Source organism: Pinus tabuliformis, chromosome 3_2, assembly GCF_031772625.1.
Source record: "Pinus tabuliformis cultivar Carrire ecotype Pingquan chromosome 3_2, CPIR1, whole genome shotgun sequence".
Taxonomy (NCBI): Eukaryota; Viridiplantae; Streptophyta; class Pinopsida; order Pinales; family Pinaceae; genus Pinus; species Pinus tabuliformis.
The window spans coordinates 606118553-606133069 of record NC_142302.1 but is presented as its reverse complement, the minus strand read 5'-3'; the positions used below and the strand labels follow the sequence as shown (position 1 = coordinate 606133069).

Below are 14517 nucleotides of genomic sequence, written 5' to 3'. Positions count from 1 at the left end.
AATGCTATGTGTGAATTCATCTACAAGGCAATCAATATTTGTCACTCCAAGTTTCCGCATCTTCGCAAATCTTTCTGTCTCGACACAATTTTTGCATATATTGTTGCGCTACACACTTATCCTTTCTCACATTCTCTAGTACTAAACACTTCCAATAGTTTGTACATTACATGTTATCATTAAAATGATTACATAATACAATATGTTATAAACACTAATGTTCACTGGTAATCCTTACTTCCGCACTAATTCTTTGATTAATAGATAGCCTTAATAACACAATGTATTTAATGCATTTGATAATGTCGAGCCTTATGACCATTTAAAAGCTAGTAGGGAAAGTGTGCAAGAAAAACATATAGAGGGAGAATGCATGCGCAAGTACAGAACAATGTGGTAAAACAATTCAAAATACAAAATACAATGTGAAAGAACTGTGTGGACAAAGAATCCATGCAGAAGTGCAAAGAGCATTGTACACTTATTTTATTAACAAATTTCATCTAATGTTGGAAAATTCATTCTGCACAAATTTATGTACAGAGAGCTTTCATTACACGTACATACTCTCAGCGTTTTGAACAACTTCTAATAATTAATTAGCAGTATTTGGAATACAAAGATATGGATTATTTAGTATTGAAATATTATTAATAATATAATAATAATGATGATGCAAAAGAACTGTGTGGAGAGATAATGCATACGAAAGTGCAGGACATCGCGAGACACTTGTATTTGTTATTAACAAATGCTAGTGTGAAGAGCTTTCATGGTCTTGACCACTTTGATGACTAATTTGTTAAATATTTTTTGTGGCCTAGATACAAATTATTTAGTATTAAAATATTACAAATGTTTTATAATAATAATGATGTTGGAGAACTATGTAGAGAGTGCATTTTGTAGAGAGCATTGTGGAGAGAGCCTTCATTATGCAGAGATATTTCACTCTGTAGAGAGTTTTATGTGGAGAGATTTCTTTGTGGCAATAGTTTTGTGCGAAGAGATTTCATTGTGCAAAAAGTTTTGTGTAGAGAGATTTCATTATGCAAAAAACTTTCATTATGCGAAGTTTTCACCACTCCACACAACCTTTAATCAATTAATTAGCAGTAGAATGCGGAGACACACTGGCAGTAACACAAGTGGAGAACTTTATGTGGAGAGCTTTGTATTCTTTGTGTAGATAGTTTTGTGTGGACATTTCATTCTACAGAGAGCTTTAATTGTGTGGAGTTTTCTCTGCACTTTGTGAAACCGTTAATTAATTAATTAGCAGTATTTGGAATACGAAGATATGGATTATTTAGCATTAAAATGTTACTAATAAAATATAATATAATAATGCACAAGCACTGTGCAAAGAGAGACCAATAGCAAGCCAGGTGGAGAGCTTTGTGCAGAAAGATTTGTGGAGAGAGCTTTCATTGTGCAAATAGATTTCATTGTATGGAAAATTTTGTGCAAAGAGTTTTGTGTAGATAAATTTCATTGTATGGAAAACTTTCATTATGTGAAGTTTTCTTCACATTATGCACAATCAATTAATTAGTGGTAGAGACAAGAACTATACTACATTGTGACTATTACCCTTGTTAAGAATTGTAAAGGTAATGATACTCATTGCAACCCATCTCTTCAAACACTCTACAAAGAGACTACATCATTTAGTGGATTAGAATATTTGCACCAATCATCTCTTTTATTTATCTCTTCACATTCTATTTATGGGTTCTTTTGTTAATTTGCAATGACTTTCTAGGTTATGAATTATCTGGTTCATAAGTTTAAAGCCACAGTTGTCCCCCATCTTTCATAGTTTTTATTTTTTTGTCTTTTTGTAAAACACATATATGCAAGCATTTAACCACCTATCATGTAGTGATGAAGCAATCCTTGATGCCTCTTTGAATTAGAACAAAGATTCACTAAAATAAAATCCTAATTACATTGTTTTCAACTAGGCTTAAAGATGGAGAGACACCATCTTTGGTTTTCCTAGTTGCCAAATCATGCAAGTACTTTTTTTTTGAGTTAGTGATCCTCGAGACTCAAACATAACTATGATTGTTATAAACCTTCATTTTCACAACTTGGAAGGTTACCATTAAATACTAATTTGTGGTTGACCCACTTCTAATTTCACTTATAGCAATCCTAGTGATCTAATACACTTCCCTCTCAAAGAATAAAGTACAAATGTTAAAACTTTAGCAACTCACCTCTATGTGATATGAACTGTAAGCCAACCATACCCATAAGAACATCAAAGCATTACCAATGCATAAAATCCCAAGAACACCACCTTGCTAAACAAACAAATTTCCAAATTAGCCATTATATATTCACAAGCCCATTTGTATAAGTTACTTAAAAGGATTTAACCTTCCATTATAATTACATTGTTTAATCATTTTATCTTAACCCGTTACAATTATTTTAAACTATTATCTTTGCAAAAAAATCAAAATCCTTTGAGAATTAGATACGAATTCTTGGCCAATGACACATGATTAATTGAGCTCTAGGAAAATAGCATTGTCTAAACTTGCTATGATTTGAACATTTTTTGCCATGTTTTTCTAACTATTTTTACACAAAATCTAGCTAAAAGTTCAAAAGAATTGTTGAAATAGCAAAATACAAGTGCAATAAAGGTTTTTGAGAATATTGGATCTGTTTATGCATTCAAAAATCCAATTGCAGCAATGAAAATTTGCAATTTGATGTAGAAAAAGAAATAGGAAAAAAAACAAATAATAAAACTTCCATGAAAATTGCCAAAAAAATCCAATCATAAAGTATTGAGACTTCTTCCCCAAAATTATGTTATGAAAAGGTATCTTTAGGGGCATCTTCCTCCTATAATGGAGAGTTCAAAATTATAATGGATAATTCAGAATTAAAAGAAACATGTTCAATGCAAATGTCCAAACATAAACACAATCAAAATAAACAATAATATAACTCTCGACTAGGAAAGGGTTAAGATCATATCCATATTCCACAAGACTAAGGACACAAAATAATTGACCTCTTCACACTACAGTTTAACCTCATCACAAATAAGCGACATAAACTTGCCATCACATCCATCATTTTTTCAAATGATAAGCTCATGTATAAGTTCTTTTTCATTAAGTGCCAAATGTCTTTCAGTAAGAAAGAAAAAAAGAAAATTATTTTAACATCCACGAGGCTGAAGATAGCTTATGGGACATATTGCTTCTTCATCTAGTTGATGTATTAGACTATTTTCTTGTGAAGCCTCACAATAAATGCTCCCAGCTTCTCGAAAAACCCCTCACTAAATAGATTATCCCAAGAGCTAATTGTCAGAATATCTGTATAACTTTCCCTGTTGTCTTTGAAGGCCTCACATTCTAAAATGAAATGCTTTTCTGTTTCCACTTTTCTAAAAGAACAAAAAATACATACTCTTTCCTCCCACAATTTTTTTGGCCTTTTCCAGCACCCTATTTCACAACGGAGTTGATGAGAATTAGTCCTTAACCGAGCAATAAGAATTTTGGCTCTCCAAGAAATATTGGCCTCTATGTACCCCTTTTGTTGATGATTATGACTAGGATTAAACACTTCAATATATTATTTTTTCTTTCTCCCTAACTCCTTACCCAAATACGCTTGTGAAACTTATCCATAGCAAAAACTTTCATATCTTTGTTATCAGACACGTGTTCAAGCAAATACCCCGTTTACTAAACCATTTGTTATTTTGTTGCATCGAAGCCTTCTTTTTTTTTGCACAATATGTCATTAAAGACAAACTTAGGCCATTTTCCCTCTTCCATTTGCTCAATTTGTTTTAAATACCTTATAAATCTCACCATAACAATTGTTTCAATAGGAGCAACACCTATTTCACTTAACAAGATAGCATAAGGAACTGCAATTTTAATTTTGAATTTTTTATAATCAAACGCTTTTCAATTTTCTTAATGTGTTTCCACTGCATGTCGAATGTACTGTTAGCCCATAGTTCACAACCATAAAGAATCACTCGAAGCCCAAAAAAGTTTGAGTGGTTTTCCACTCCCATAACTTTGCCTCTCTACACCTATTTTGAAAAGCATAAAATGCTTTCCAACCCCCCAAAGCTCTTTTCTTTCTACATCCATCCCAACTAAGATTTTTGTTGAATTCAATGCTAAGGTATTTGTAATCCGCAACTTCTTCCAAAATGTTGCCTTCAAGGAAGTACTTATGCTAGTCATTTATTTTTTTATTTTTTTATAGAACCACTACTTTAGTTTTGCTAATATTGACTTGCTCCCCACCCTTCTACAAAAGTGTTCAACGAATAGTAAGTGCTCTTGCAAACCAAGAGCAAATTTAGCAATCAAAATAAGGTCATCTACATACAAAAGAAGCCTTATAACAAACTTGCCCAAATCGATACCATCACCCCCTTACAAATTTAACCACTCCTCAAGCTTGTCGATATATAAACCAAAGGCGGTAAGAGACAATGGGAAACCTTGCTTGACCCAATATCGCTTCTAAAACTTTCAAAAATGCTAGCTAAAGTTCTAATTTTGACTTTCACCTCTTCATACAACCTATGCACAACTGCTCTCAAATGTTTAGGAACCCCAAGTTCCTCCATTATGTGTCAAATCTTACCCTAAGAACTGTGTCAAACACTTTTCTTAAATCAACAAAGCAACAAAAGACTTCTTCGTTTTTCTCTCAAAAATTTTCAATGATGTCCCTTAAATTTATATAATGATCAGCTGTGGAATGTTTAGGTCTCTTTCTTCTTCCCACTTGCTGATTTTATTTTCTATCATGCTTCTAAATAACTTTGCAAACAAGGGGTTTATCATAATGGTCTTATAATTGGAGGGATTATTGACGTCACCACTCTCGAAAAGAGGTATTGCCAGACTAGTTGTCCAATCTGTGGGGAACCTCGATTGTATGATGAAAATCTTTGTAATGTGAGGTGCAAGAATCTTTAAGCCCCACTTTAGATACTCTGCTTAGAGTTCAGTTAAGACTTGCACCGTGAAGAGTTCAATATCAGTGTTGATCAAGTTGGAGGGTCAACCTTGGGATCTTGCTCATAGAGTTGTCTTACATAGTCAAACCATTTAGAAGTTGTAATACTATTTTCAGTTTGCATCTTTCTCGATTGGAGCTCCTTCCAAAATAATTTAGGATTATTTTCCCAAGGAAGATTAGTTCTTCCCTCCTTGAAACCATGAAATTGACCTTTTTCTTTCTCAATATTTGCTTTTCAGCTTTGAGCTTTATGTTATCCTTGTTTGACTCTTTCCACATTCTCCTTGCCTTTTTGCATTCCTTGTCAAACCAAGAACTGGAAAACAATTTATTTCAGACTTATTATTTTTTGTTCTTTTTCACTCTACAAGTGCGCTTTGAATTAACTGTGTTAATTCATGACTATGAGGGTCATGAATTGGGATTTTCTATTTCTCGAAGAGCCTTTCTAATGTCATTTGAAGGTATTACAATTTTCTGGAGTCAGAATAATTTTTCCCTTTGGGAGATTTTGTTGAACACACCGAGTTTTTGACTCTAATTGCTTCTTTCCAGAGCAAGAGAAACTTAAATAAATTAGCTTTTGAGCTTATTTTAAGTCCCAAAGTTGATCTCCAATCAAAACTTCTTGCATTTTCTCACATAAACCATGTTAGCAAATTACATAATCTACTACACTTGCTCCATTGTAAGTATTGCAAGTGAAATTACCGAACTTTGCCCATCTAGTCAAGCCATTACAAATGACTAAATCGAAGGCCCCACAGAGTAAGAAATTGTTCACCAAAAAGATTGCAACCCTTGTCCTCTGAAATTCTTTCCCACTAATGATTACTCTCTTTTGTAAGCCAAATAGGGTTGTAGTATTCTTTACAACAAAGAATGTTCGTTTGCTCACTTGCAGTCCTAGCATTGAAATAACCCACTATAAGAACTTCACCTAGCTGAGAATATGTTGCAATATATTTTAATGTTGCAAAGGGATCTTTGTGATAAAGCCCTCTATTTTTGTAGATTTTTGAAATTTGTAGCGCAAAATAACATGCTGCAATTATAATGTGATTTCCATTTTATGGTATTTTAAACCAAATGAAGTGTTTATTCGAGTCTTCTTTTTCCCTCACTAATACCATGATACCCTCATGTCCTTTGCCATTCCCTGCTACTTTGTTCCATGCTGCCATCTTCCAATATCCTTCAAACAAAGGTGTCTTGCACCCTTCATGCTCATGTGTTTCTATGAGGCAAATTATGTCTCTATATTCCACAATAGGCCCTAACCTAGGTCCTCATTTCCATGTTTAACCTCTGCAGTTCCAACAAACTAATCTTAAGGAAACCTGGGTATGATTTGATTGCTATTTATTTTGACATGCAAGACTCATAATTGAGTATTTGTCCCTACTTTCCCATATTGACCTTGCTTCTTGATTTCATGTTGAAGAGTTTGTTGCCTCTTCTTTATTACCATCTTGTTGCTCTGTTTTGGAAGGAGGTCCAAATCGCGCTATCACAACTTTACCTTTATAAATCCATGCTCTCTTGCCTTCATCTCTTGCTGCCCTAACCTTTAACATTTCCTCCCTCCTTTCCTCCTATTGTCTTACAGTTAAATCTTCTTCTAGAAAAAAGCGAGAACCCCTCAAGAGATGCTTCTTGCTTAGAATGATATATTTATCACGCAAGCTAGGCATGATGACTTTTATGGGCCTGGCTCTCTCATCGTTAAACTTACCCACCCTCCATGCTTGACATATTTGTCCTTGCCATAGCAACTTGTCTTTCAAGAAGTCCCTTGCAAGGTCAAGAGTACATTCATTTTTCCCATAGTATTTCACCCCTTTAATAATTATGTTTGCTGCTCTATTTTGTCTTTCCTTGCTTTCTCTATCTTGCATATTGTCAACTTGAATGTTTGTTCTCCTTCCCCATTAGCAAAATTGCTAATAACTTGAGCCCAAGTTTTGGAAACTTTTGTGGAATCTCCTTTCCTTTCTTCTCTTGCTTTCTCTTCATGGTTGTCTATTTGGGCAATCGCTTTCCCTTTATCTTGGGATGGTTTCGCATTCACCACCTCTGTACTTCCCACTACACATTTCTTTATGTTTTGCACATCCACCTTCATGTGGTGCGATTTTGTCTTTCCTATCAAGAGAGGTTCCTGTAGCAATGCCACTTTTTCTTTCAAAACTTTATTGTTTTCTGCTAAAGCCTTGTTTTCAACTATTATTATATGAATTTTATGATCTCTTTCCTGCTCTTTAGCTTCTAGAACCCCCAATCTCTTTTTCATTTAACAATTCTTTCACATAAAGATCAGATGACTAAGTGAGAGGTGTGGATGTGGGACTATAGAAGGAAGAATCATCAATGACTTTTCCTCTAGACTTCTTGTTGCCACATGCTTGCAGAGGGAACTTGTTTGAATGCTTATTGCGATAGACCATAGTACTTTCCCTTTGAGACCATTTTTTTCCATCTACTCCCATTTTAGATGGGCTAGACTTCGTTTTAAAATGCCCCGATACTATTTCGCATTGAGCCAAACCCACTTCCCAACTTTGGTGGATGAGACAATTTTCACTTGTCCTAGATCATTTGTTTCCACAGGTTTTGAAATTTCTTGTCCCATTGTCCCTTGTTTGTTATGGGCACCCTCTCGCTTAATTTATATCTGCTCAATTCAACCATATTTGCCTGTGACACCCCCAAATTCGTCGATATTTGTTTGTCTGGGTTTCGTGGGATTTTAAGTAAATCGTGGCATGGATCCCTTGCGTGTGTGGAAAGTGTTAGACCCTGAAAACCTTTTCGTTTCCAGTTTTTGTGTCAACTCCTGCTTCTAGAGCTTCACGATAGCCATGAGGCACGCAGTGGACAATGTGCTTTGAAATGCTCGGCTATACGTGCTTTGTGGACGGTGGGTCACTGTTCAACAATTGCTTCTACGACCGAATCCTTGCTTCAAAGGAACCCCACAAGTTCGCTGCCTTCTAAGGATTTCGATACAATGCCGATCTGCGTTACCTAGTCAATGCTAATCTTGGGCTCCAACCTACTCCTTTTCTACTCTTTTTTCTCGTATCAATCTATCTCTCTCGCAGTTTGAACATCGATCACAGGGTTTGACAACCTTGGAAAATTTTGAAACTCCAATTTTACATTCCCCTGCCTCCATGTACTATTGCCGCGCATTTTGAAGCTTCAGTGTTTACATTTTCCTGATCTCAGTGTATCACTGTGGATGATTTTCCCATTTCTGTGTATTATGTTGTGGCTTTGCCTCCCATATTCTTGCTTTTAGGGATATACAGGTACGGAAACAATAATAACGAGAATGATCAACTTTGAATGCTTGTGATGGTTCCTTTTGAAACAATACAAACATGGAAGATATTTGAAAACTGTGGTACAAATGAAATGAGAAATGCAGGGTTTTACTCCATGGCGAATCAACCAACCATTGGACTTCCAACACTATCAGTCTGCTTTCCTTTATGACCTTTCACGGAGAGGAGACCGTTTAGTGGCCATAGATCTTTGCCAGTGAAAAACCATGGAAGAAGAAAGATTTACATGAAACAACTTTTTAATGACATTGCTTTTCTTCTCTTCCTAATACCTGAAATATGCTAAAAGAATGGGCCATACAAAATTCAAGGTTCTATAGATCAAAATTTTTACAAACTAGAAACTCTCATAAATAAAATCATCATGATAAGGCACAAAATAAACCTAATAATTCACTGTAGACAGAATTGAACAACGTCCATAGAAGGCACTATAATGAACTTTACACTTTCATGGTAGATTTCATGCAGTAGTCATATTTTGTAGCCGTAAGAATTCACATTTGATTTATATAACTAAACTCACCTGAAACAGGGAAATGATTTCAGTTTCTGGTAGTGTCGATTTAAAACTAGCACTTTTCAAAATTTTAGGAAACACGGAAGCAGCATTGTTAAAGTATTCTTAAAAATATTTAGAAAATAAAAAGTTAAACCAAAACAATCCGTAAGCATTTCAGATTTTTGGAGTTATTGGTGTTTTATCCTTGTTGTTTTAGAATTTATTTAACTACAAACAGGTGATACATGGATCCCACTTCCTTTGGGGTGCTTTTTATTCTTATTTTGAAACACACCTATTCTCGCATTTTTGGATATTTCAAAGGAGTTCATTTCTGGGTAGGAAATGAGGTGTAAGAATTTTCTAAGACCAGGTATATAACTACTATGTTAGAACTCAGGAAAACATAAACATGCATATCTCTTTACGCAACATTATTATGACAATAATGTTAATAGTCAGGTGAACAATAAAATTAAGCTAATAGATAATTGAGTAAAAAATAACGAAATATAATCAATCTAATCAAATGGGTGTCTTTGGGACAAAGGACCACATGGAACAGAACTCAGCATAAAGTAATAGACAAGTTAACATTGGTGTTTGGTCCCTACTAGGGACAAGGATAGATCTCTAAAGGATTCACCTTTAGTTCTTTCAAACACATGAATATTGTAAATCCAATAGCCACTTCTGCTCCAATTTGAGAACAGACAACATAAAAGAAATTTCAACCACTGAGACTGTACAGACAACTCAGAATTTCTTTCTACAAATTTAAGTAATATCTATTTGCATCATAATATCGCTCAAGTACAACATTGTAGAGAGGATGCACTGGATCCAGCAAATTAGTATATGGACCCAGTACTGCACGAGGAGGGGGTGGAGTCCCAGTTCGATGTGACCAGCTGTACTGAGCAGTAGACAAACCACTAAGGCAATAGCAAGTATGATAATAATCACGGGACTTTCCAGGCTTATCACATAACCCTCCATTAAGAATCTGCAGCATGAAAACAAGATATTTAACAAATAAATATCAACTAAAACAAAAACACTTCTGCAATGATTTGACACAATAAAAATTCATAACTCAAATGTAACTTGTAAGACATGAACTCCTTTCTCCAAAGCATGTAAAAACATCAAGAGACTACTGCCTCTATAAACATATTGCAAGATACTGACCAACCCACAAGGATACCAGCAAGTAGGAAGCTGGAGCGTGAAAACAGAGTTCAATACTAGCAAGAACAAAATACACATCACTGTCCAATGTTGTGTTTGCTTCTGCTACATCCAAAAATGCACAGAACCATGTCCATCATCTATGTATATCAGGAATGTGAAAGGCATGTTCCTTGATCTAACAGCAATGTGATTTCTCCATGGAAGAATCTAATCTATAACCTTATTAGGACTGATAAAGCCTGTGTAAAATTTGGGCAGGCCACTGAAGGAATGTTTGAAATTTGAAGTCCCTGAAATCCCAAGGAAACTACATTAAGAGATCACCATACTGCCAGAAACGAGAACCAGAATAGGTATGAAAGTCTGTTCTGATCCATTATGTTGCACATAGTGTTTTGATTGATGACAACAAGATGTCATTGATGTCAAAGGAGATGTATGAGACAACAGCAGCACCACTCATGATGACCAAGGAAGTATCAAGACTCCTTATGAAACAATATGATAGTTGGATCTCTTATAGATTCTCATCAAGAGAAGTTAAAGGTGCTTGAACTTATTTGAGTTTTGGATGTAGTTATGATAAACTAATGATCCTATAAACTACATGGTGGCATAGAGCTCATTGATACCTTTCCAATGGTATATCCTGCTCTGATAAACTCCTCCCGGATGAGAAGTTATGACCATTTGAAGTTCAATAGAGTGAAAGACCTAAACTATATTGCAAAGACCCCTGACACAATATTTGTTAAAAAGTGTGTTACCCACGCAGATGTACTTAGCAGCAAACTAGACTCCATTGTTCAATGGACAGGGCACCAATAAAAAAATTTGAAGTTTAGAAGGCATCAGGGCAATTTTTCCCCTTTTCTTCTATGCAAATTCCATACCCCCATGGGGGAATTGTAATAAATGACACTAGCATGATAAAATTATGTAACAAGCTTAGACCTTTAGGACCTGGTTACTAAGGAAGTCACCATAGAGTTTTTTTTTTCACTTGATAATTATTTTCACTTTTCAGTGAAAATAACTAATTGAGTTTTTTCACTCATAACCTCCAAAGCCGGAGTGCATCTTAATAGGTGGGCCCGGAGTGTGTCTCTAAGTCTAGGGTCAATGTATTTTAGCATGCTCAGTCATATCCATAGTCTTACAGAATTGCATTAGGTATGTTTAGGAATATTAAATAATTAAAAAATTCCTGCAGAATGATATTTTTTTTTAATTAATTTTGTATGTAATAAATAAAAAGTGGTACTAGGAAATATTGATGGCACGTAAGTACTTGAAAATCATACTCAAAGTACCAATATTATCCTATAACCCACTTTGGGGTCCAAATAATTGTTTTTTCCTCGCCAAAATCCGCTATTACTCATAAAGTGAGGAAAAAGACAAGGAAAATCAGTCATTAATAACTGGGGACATCCCAGAAACATGTTCCGAGTCAACTAAGTGTGACTGCTAGTCAAGTGAAATGATTTGGCAAAGGAAGTTTGAGTTCAATGTTGACTTGGTGCCACCTAAGGGAGGGACGAATTGCTGCCTACTACAGCCAGTTAAGGGAGCCAAATCCCACAAAAAGAGGGCTGGGTTTAATCAAATGAGGGGGGCGAGTTCAACACTTAAGGAAGCCCAGGTTTTCTGTTGGTTGTTTGAGTTGTGGCAGGTTGGTCACAACTTTGAGTGGGAGTTAACTCCTCCATCCCTCCACTTGTTCGCACACAGCATCCACAAAAGATACACTGCTAGCAAGAGCCAGTACGCAGGCTTCTTCTAACAGCCAGTATGCAGGCCGTACTAGGCAGTTGTTAAACACTTGGCACCCCTCCTCAGTATGTTGCGACACTTGGACTGATACACAACCTCTTTAGACTATTGTCACACCCACTTGTAATATGTTGTCCCTAGAGATTGATATGCACAGCGAGCTGCTACAGCCACTTGGGCAATACCATATTGACTTACCATTGGGATCTCCACCTTGGACATTTGTTGCTCATCAAATTCTTGGGATTTGTCTCCCATTACTCTTATAAATCGTACTCTACCCTCTCATTTCTTTGGAGTGTTAGAAGCTTGAGCTCGGGGAACCTCTGTCAATATTTTGTTGTACTTGTTCATATCATTGAATAAACAAAGACTTTGGAGGCCTAATGGTGCAAGATTTGTGTGGTGTGCATTGAGCTTATTGGAGGTGTTAATTTTTCTTAGAGCCATATTGTTCTTTGCTATAGATAATTTCCTTTTCATCATTTACAAATGCATTCACCTCATAACATTATCACACCATTAGCAATTATGCAGAAAGAATAATATCAACAAAAATGCAGTGGAAATAAAAGGAACATTAGAAGAAAAACATGTACACAAAAAGACACCAGAATTTGGTCGGAGACCAGGGCAAAACCCCACAAGGGGGAGAACCCAGAATTCAATTCTTCTTCTATTAGTTTTCATCGATTGTTTAACATAGATACAAAGAACATCCATACATTAGGTTTGTCTAGAGTGCTGGTGTCATAACATAGCAAGAAGCAATAATTAGATCATGGCCACTGTCAATTATATGAACCATAGAGTACCTCTGTCGAGTATGCCATTACTGTCAACTGTGTCATAAAAGATTGCTATAAACTATGATATCACATATACCATAGGGGAGTTGTCACATCTGCAATCCTTCATTGTCATATAGATTGGATTGTAATATGTCACTGTCATGTAAATCATGACGGTGACATACATATATGTAACTATCTTTCTGATAAATATATTCATAGAAGACATAGTCAAGTACAGGGGTACCATCATATCAAAGTTCACATACATATATAGATGTGAGCCAAAATGTACATATATTGCTGAAGCTTATACCCATACTGTTGAGTCTTCTTCAAGCCCCCTGTCATAAGATCAGACAACAGGATCTCTATATATATGTATGTCTGAACTTTGAGATCTCTGCACATATACTGGACAGATCATAGAGAACTGAGAAACAATGCCATACATGAACAGCGAACTGGTGCCAATGAAGCCTGACGCAACGACCATAATGGCAGAAACCATGTGTATATTATGTCAAGACCATAGATAGCAAAGATCGAATAATGTCGAGACTATAGAGGAGTCAAAGAATGCCATTACCATTGAGACCAAACGCCATTACAGTGATATTGTATTGAGTGCAGAACCATAGCAAGACTGAAACCATAGCAAGACTGTATCATGATCGGAACCATATCAAGAATGGAACCACAGCAAGACTGTATCATGAGCGAACATCCAAGACATAGTCCTGGAACATGAGTTGTGAGAGGAAAGATCTGAAATCGATATAACCGATACAAACACTAGAAGACACCTGTGAAATCTCAGAATGTAACTTCCATGAGTTTTGTATATCAATCGAAAGCCATATGTGGGAGCCACTATCATAACATGCTTTGATGCCTATATAGATTATGCAATGCAATGCAATGCCCATATAAAAGATGTGATGCGTATAGATAAGTGTGGGATTTAGTCAACAGAGATGAGCCACATAATATGTGCAAACCACAGTGAACGTGAGAATGTGATGCCATGGGTTGATACCACCATAGAACGATCCATACAGCGAGCTCTGCTAATAAAAGGTGAATCACCAGAACCATACAAACTGCAGATAAAATATATGCGATATTTTTCTTTGTTGAAGTCGTGACAAAATCATATAACATAAGACCTTATTTGTATAAATCACTATGGTGCCTTCTGGTGCCAACATAATCCTCTTCTTGTGGGGCGACTTAAAATTTTAGGAGGGAAAGCTTTTATTTGAATTTGCCATTACAATTATTTACCCAAATAATTTGTTTGTTCAAAATGCCTTTTTTTTCTTTTTTCTTATTTTTATTATAACCAATATCTTCTTGCAGCTCAAGGGTTTGAACTGGGGACTTAGGATTTTCCCTTTAGAGAAATTTGTCCTGACACTACCCAATTTCAACACTCCCTCTCAGCAAGGAAGGAATTTCCATCATTATATCTTAACTTTTAAGTGAACATAACTCAATAGTAAGGAAGACAAACAACAGTGACATCATCAAGACCCATCTCATATCGTCTCATAAAAGAAGAGGAATCCATACTCAATGGTAGGGGAATCAATTGTCAAACCCTACTAATCTCCAAGTCAAATCACATGACCTCCATCTCATATATATCAACTAAAATATTCATCTCATCACGTCTCGTCCTTTAATCAACTGAACAATCTTGAACTAAAGAAGAAGAAAAATCTGACATCATAAGGGAGCCCAACTCAACCCACAATAACATCAAAGAGCTTAGCTCAATCCAGAACAACATCAGGGAGCCCAGCTGAACCTGGAACCACATCGGGGAGCCCAGCTGAACCCGGAATATCCAATAAAAGAGATCAACTTACCG

At 35.8% G+C, this 14517-nt stretch overlaps 1 protein-coding gene across 2 annotated transcripts in view; it reads right to left on the bottom strand.

Annotated features, from left to right (window-relative positions):
• Window positions 1–9376: 9376 nt before the first annotated feature.
• Window positions 9377–14517, bottom strand: part of ERA1 (Prenyltransferase family protein) — a 381172-nt gene continuing 376031 nt past the window's right edge. For both annotated transcript variants that reach the window (XM_089416732.1, XM_089416731.1), the window contains one exon: window positions 9377–9886. In XM_089416732.1, coding sequence (XP_089272858.1) covers window positions 9650–9886 — 237 coding nt within the window. In that variant the 3' untranslated portion in view covers window positions 9377–9649. The remainder of the gene's footprint in view (window positions 9887–14517) is intronic.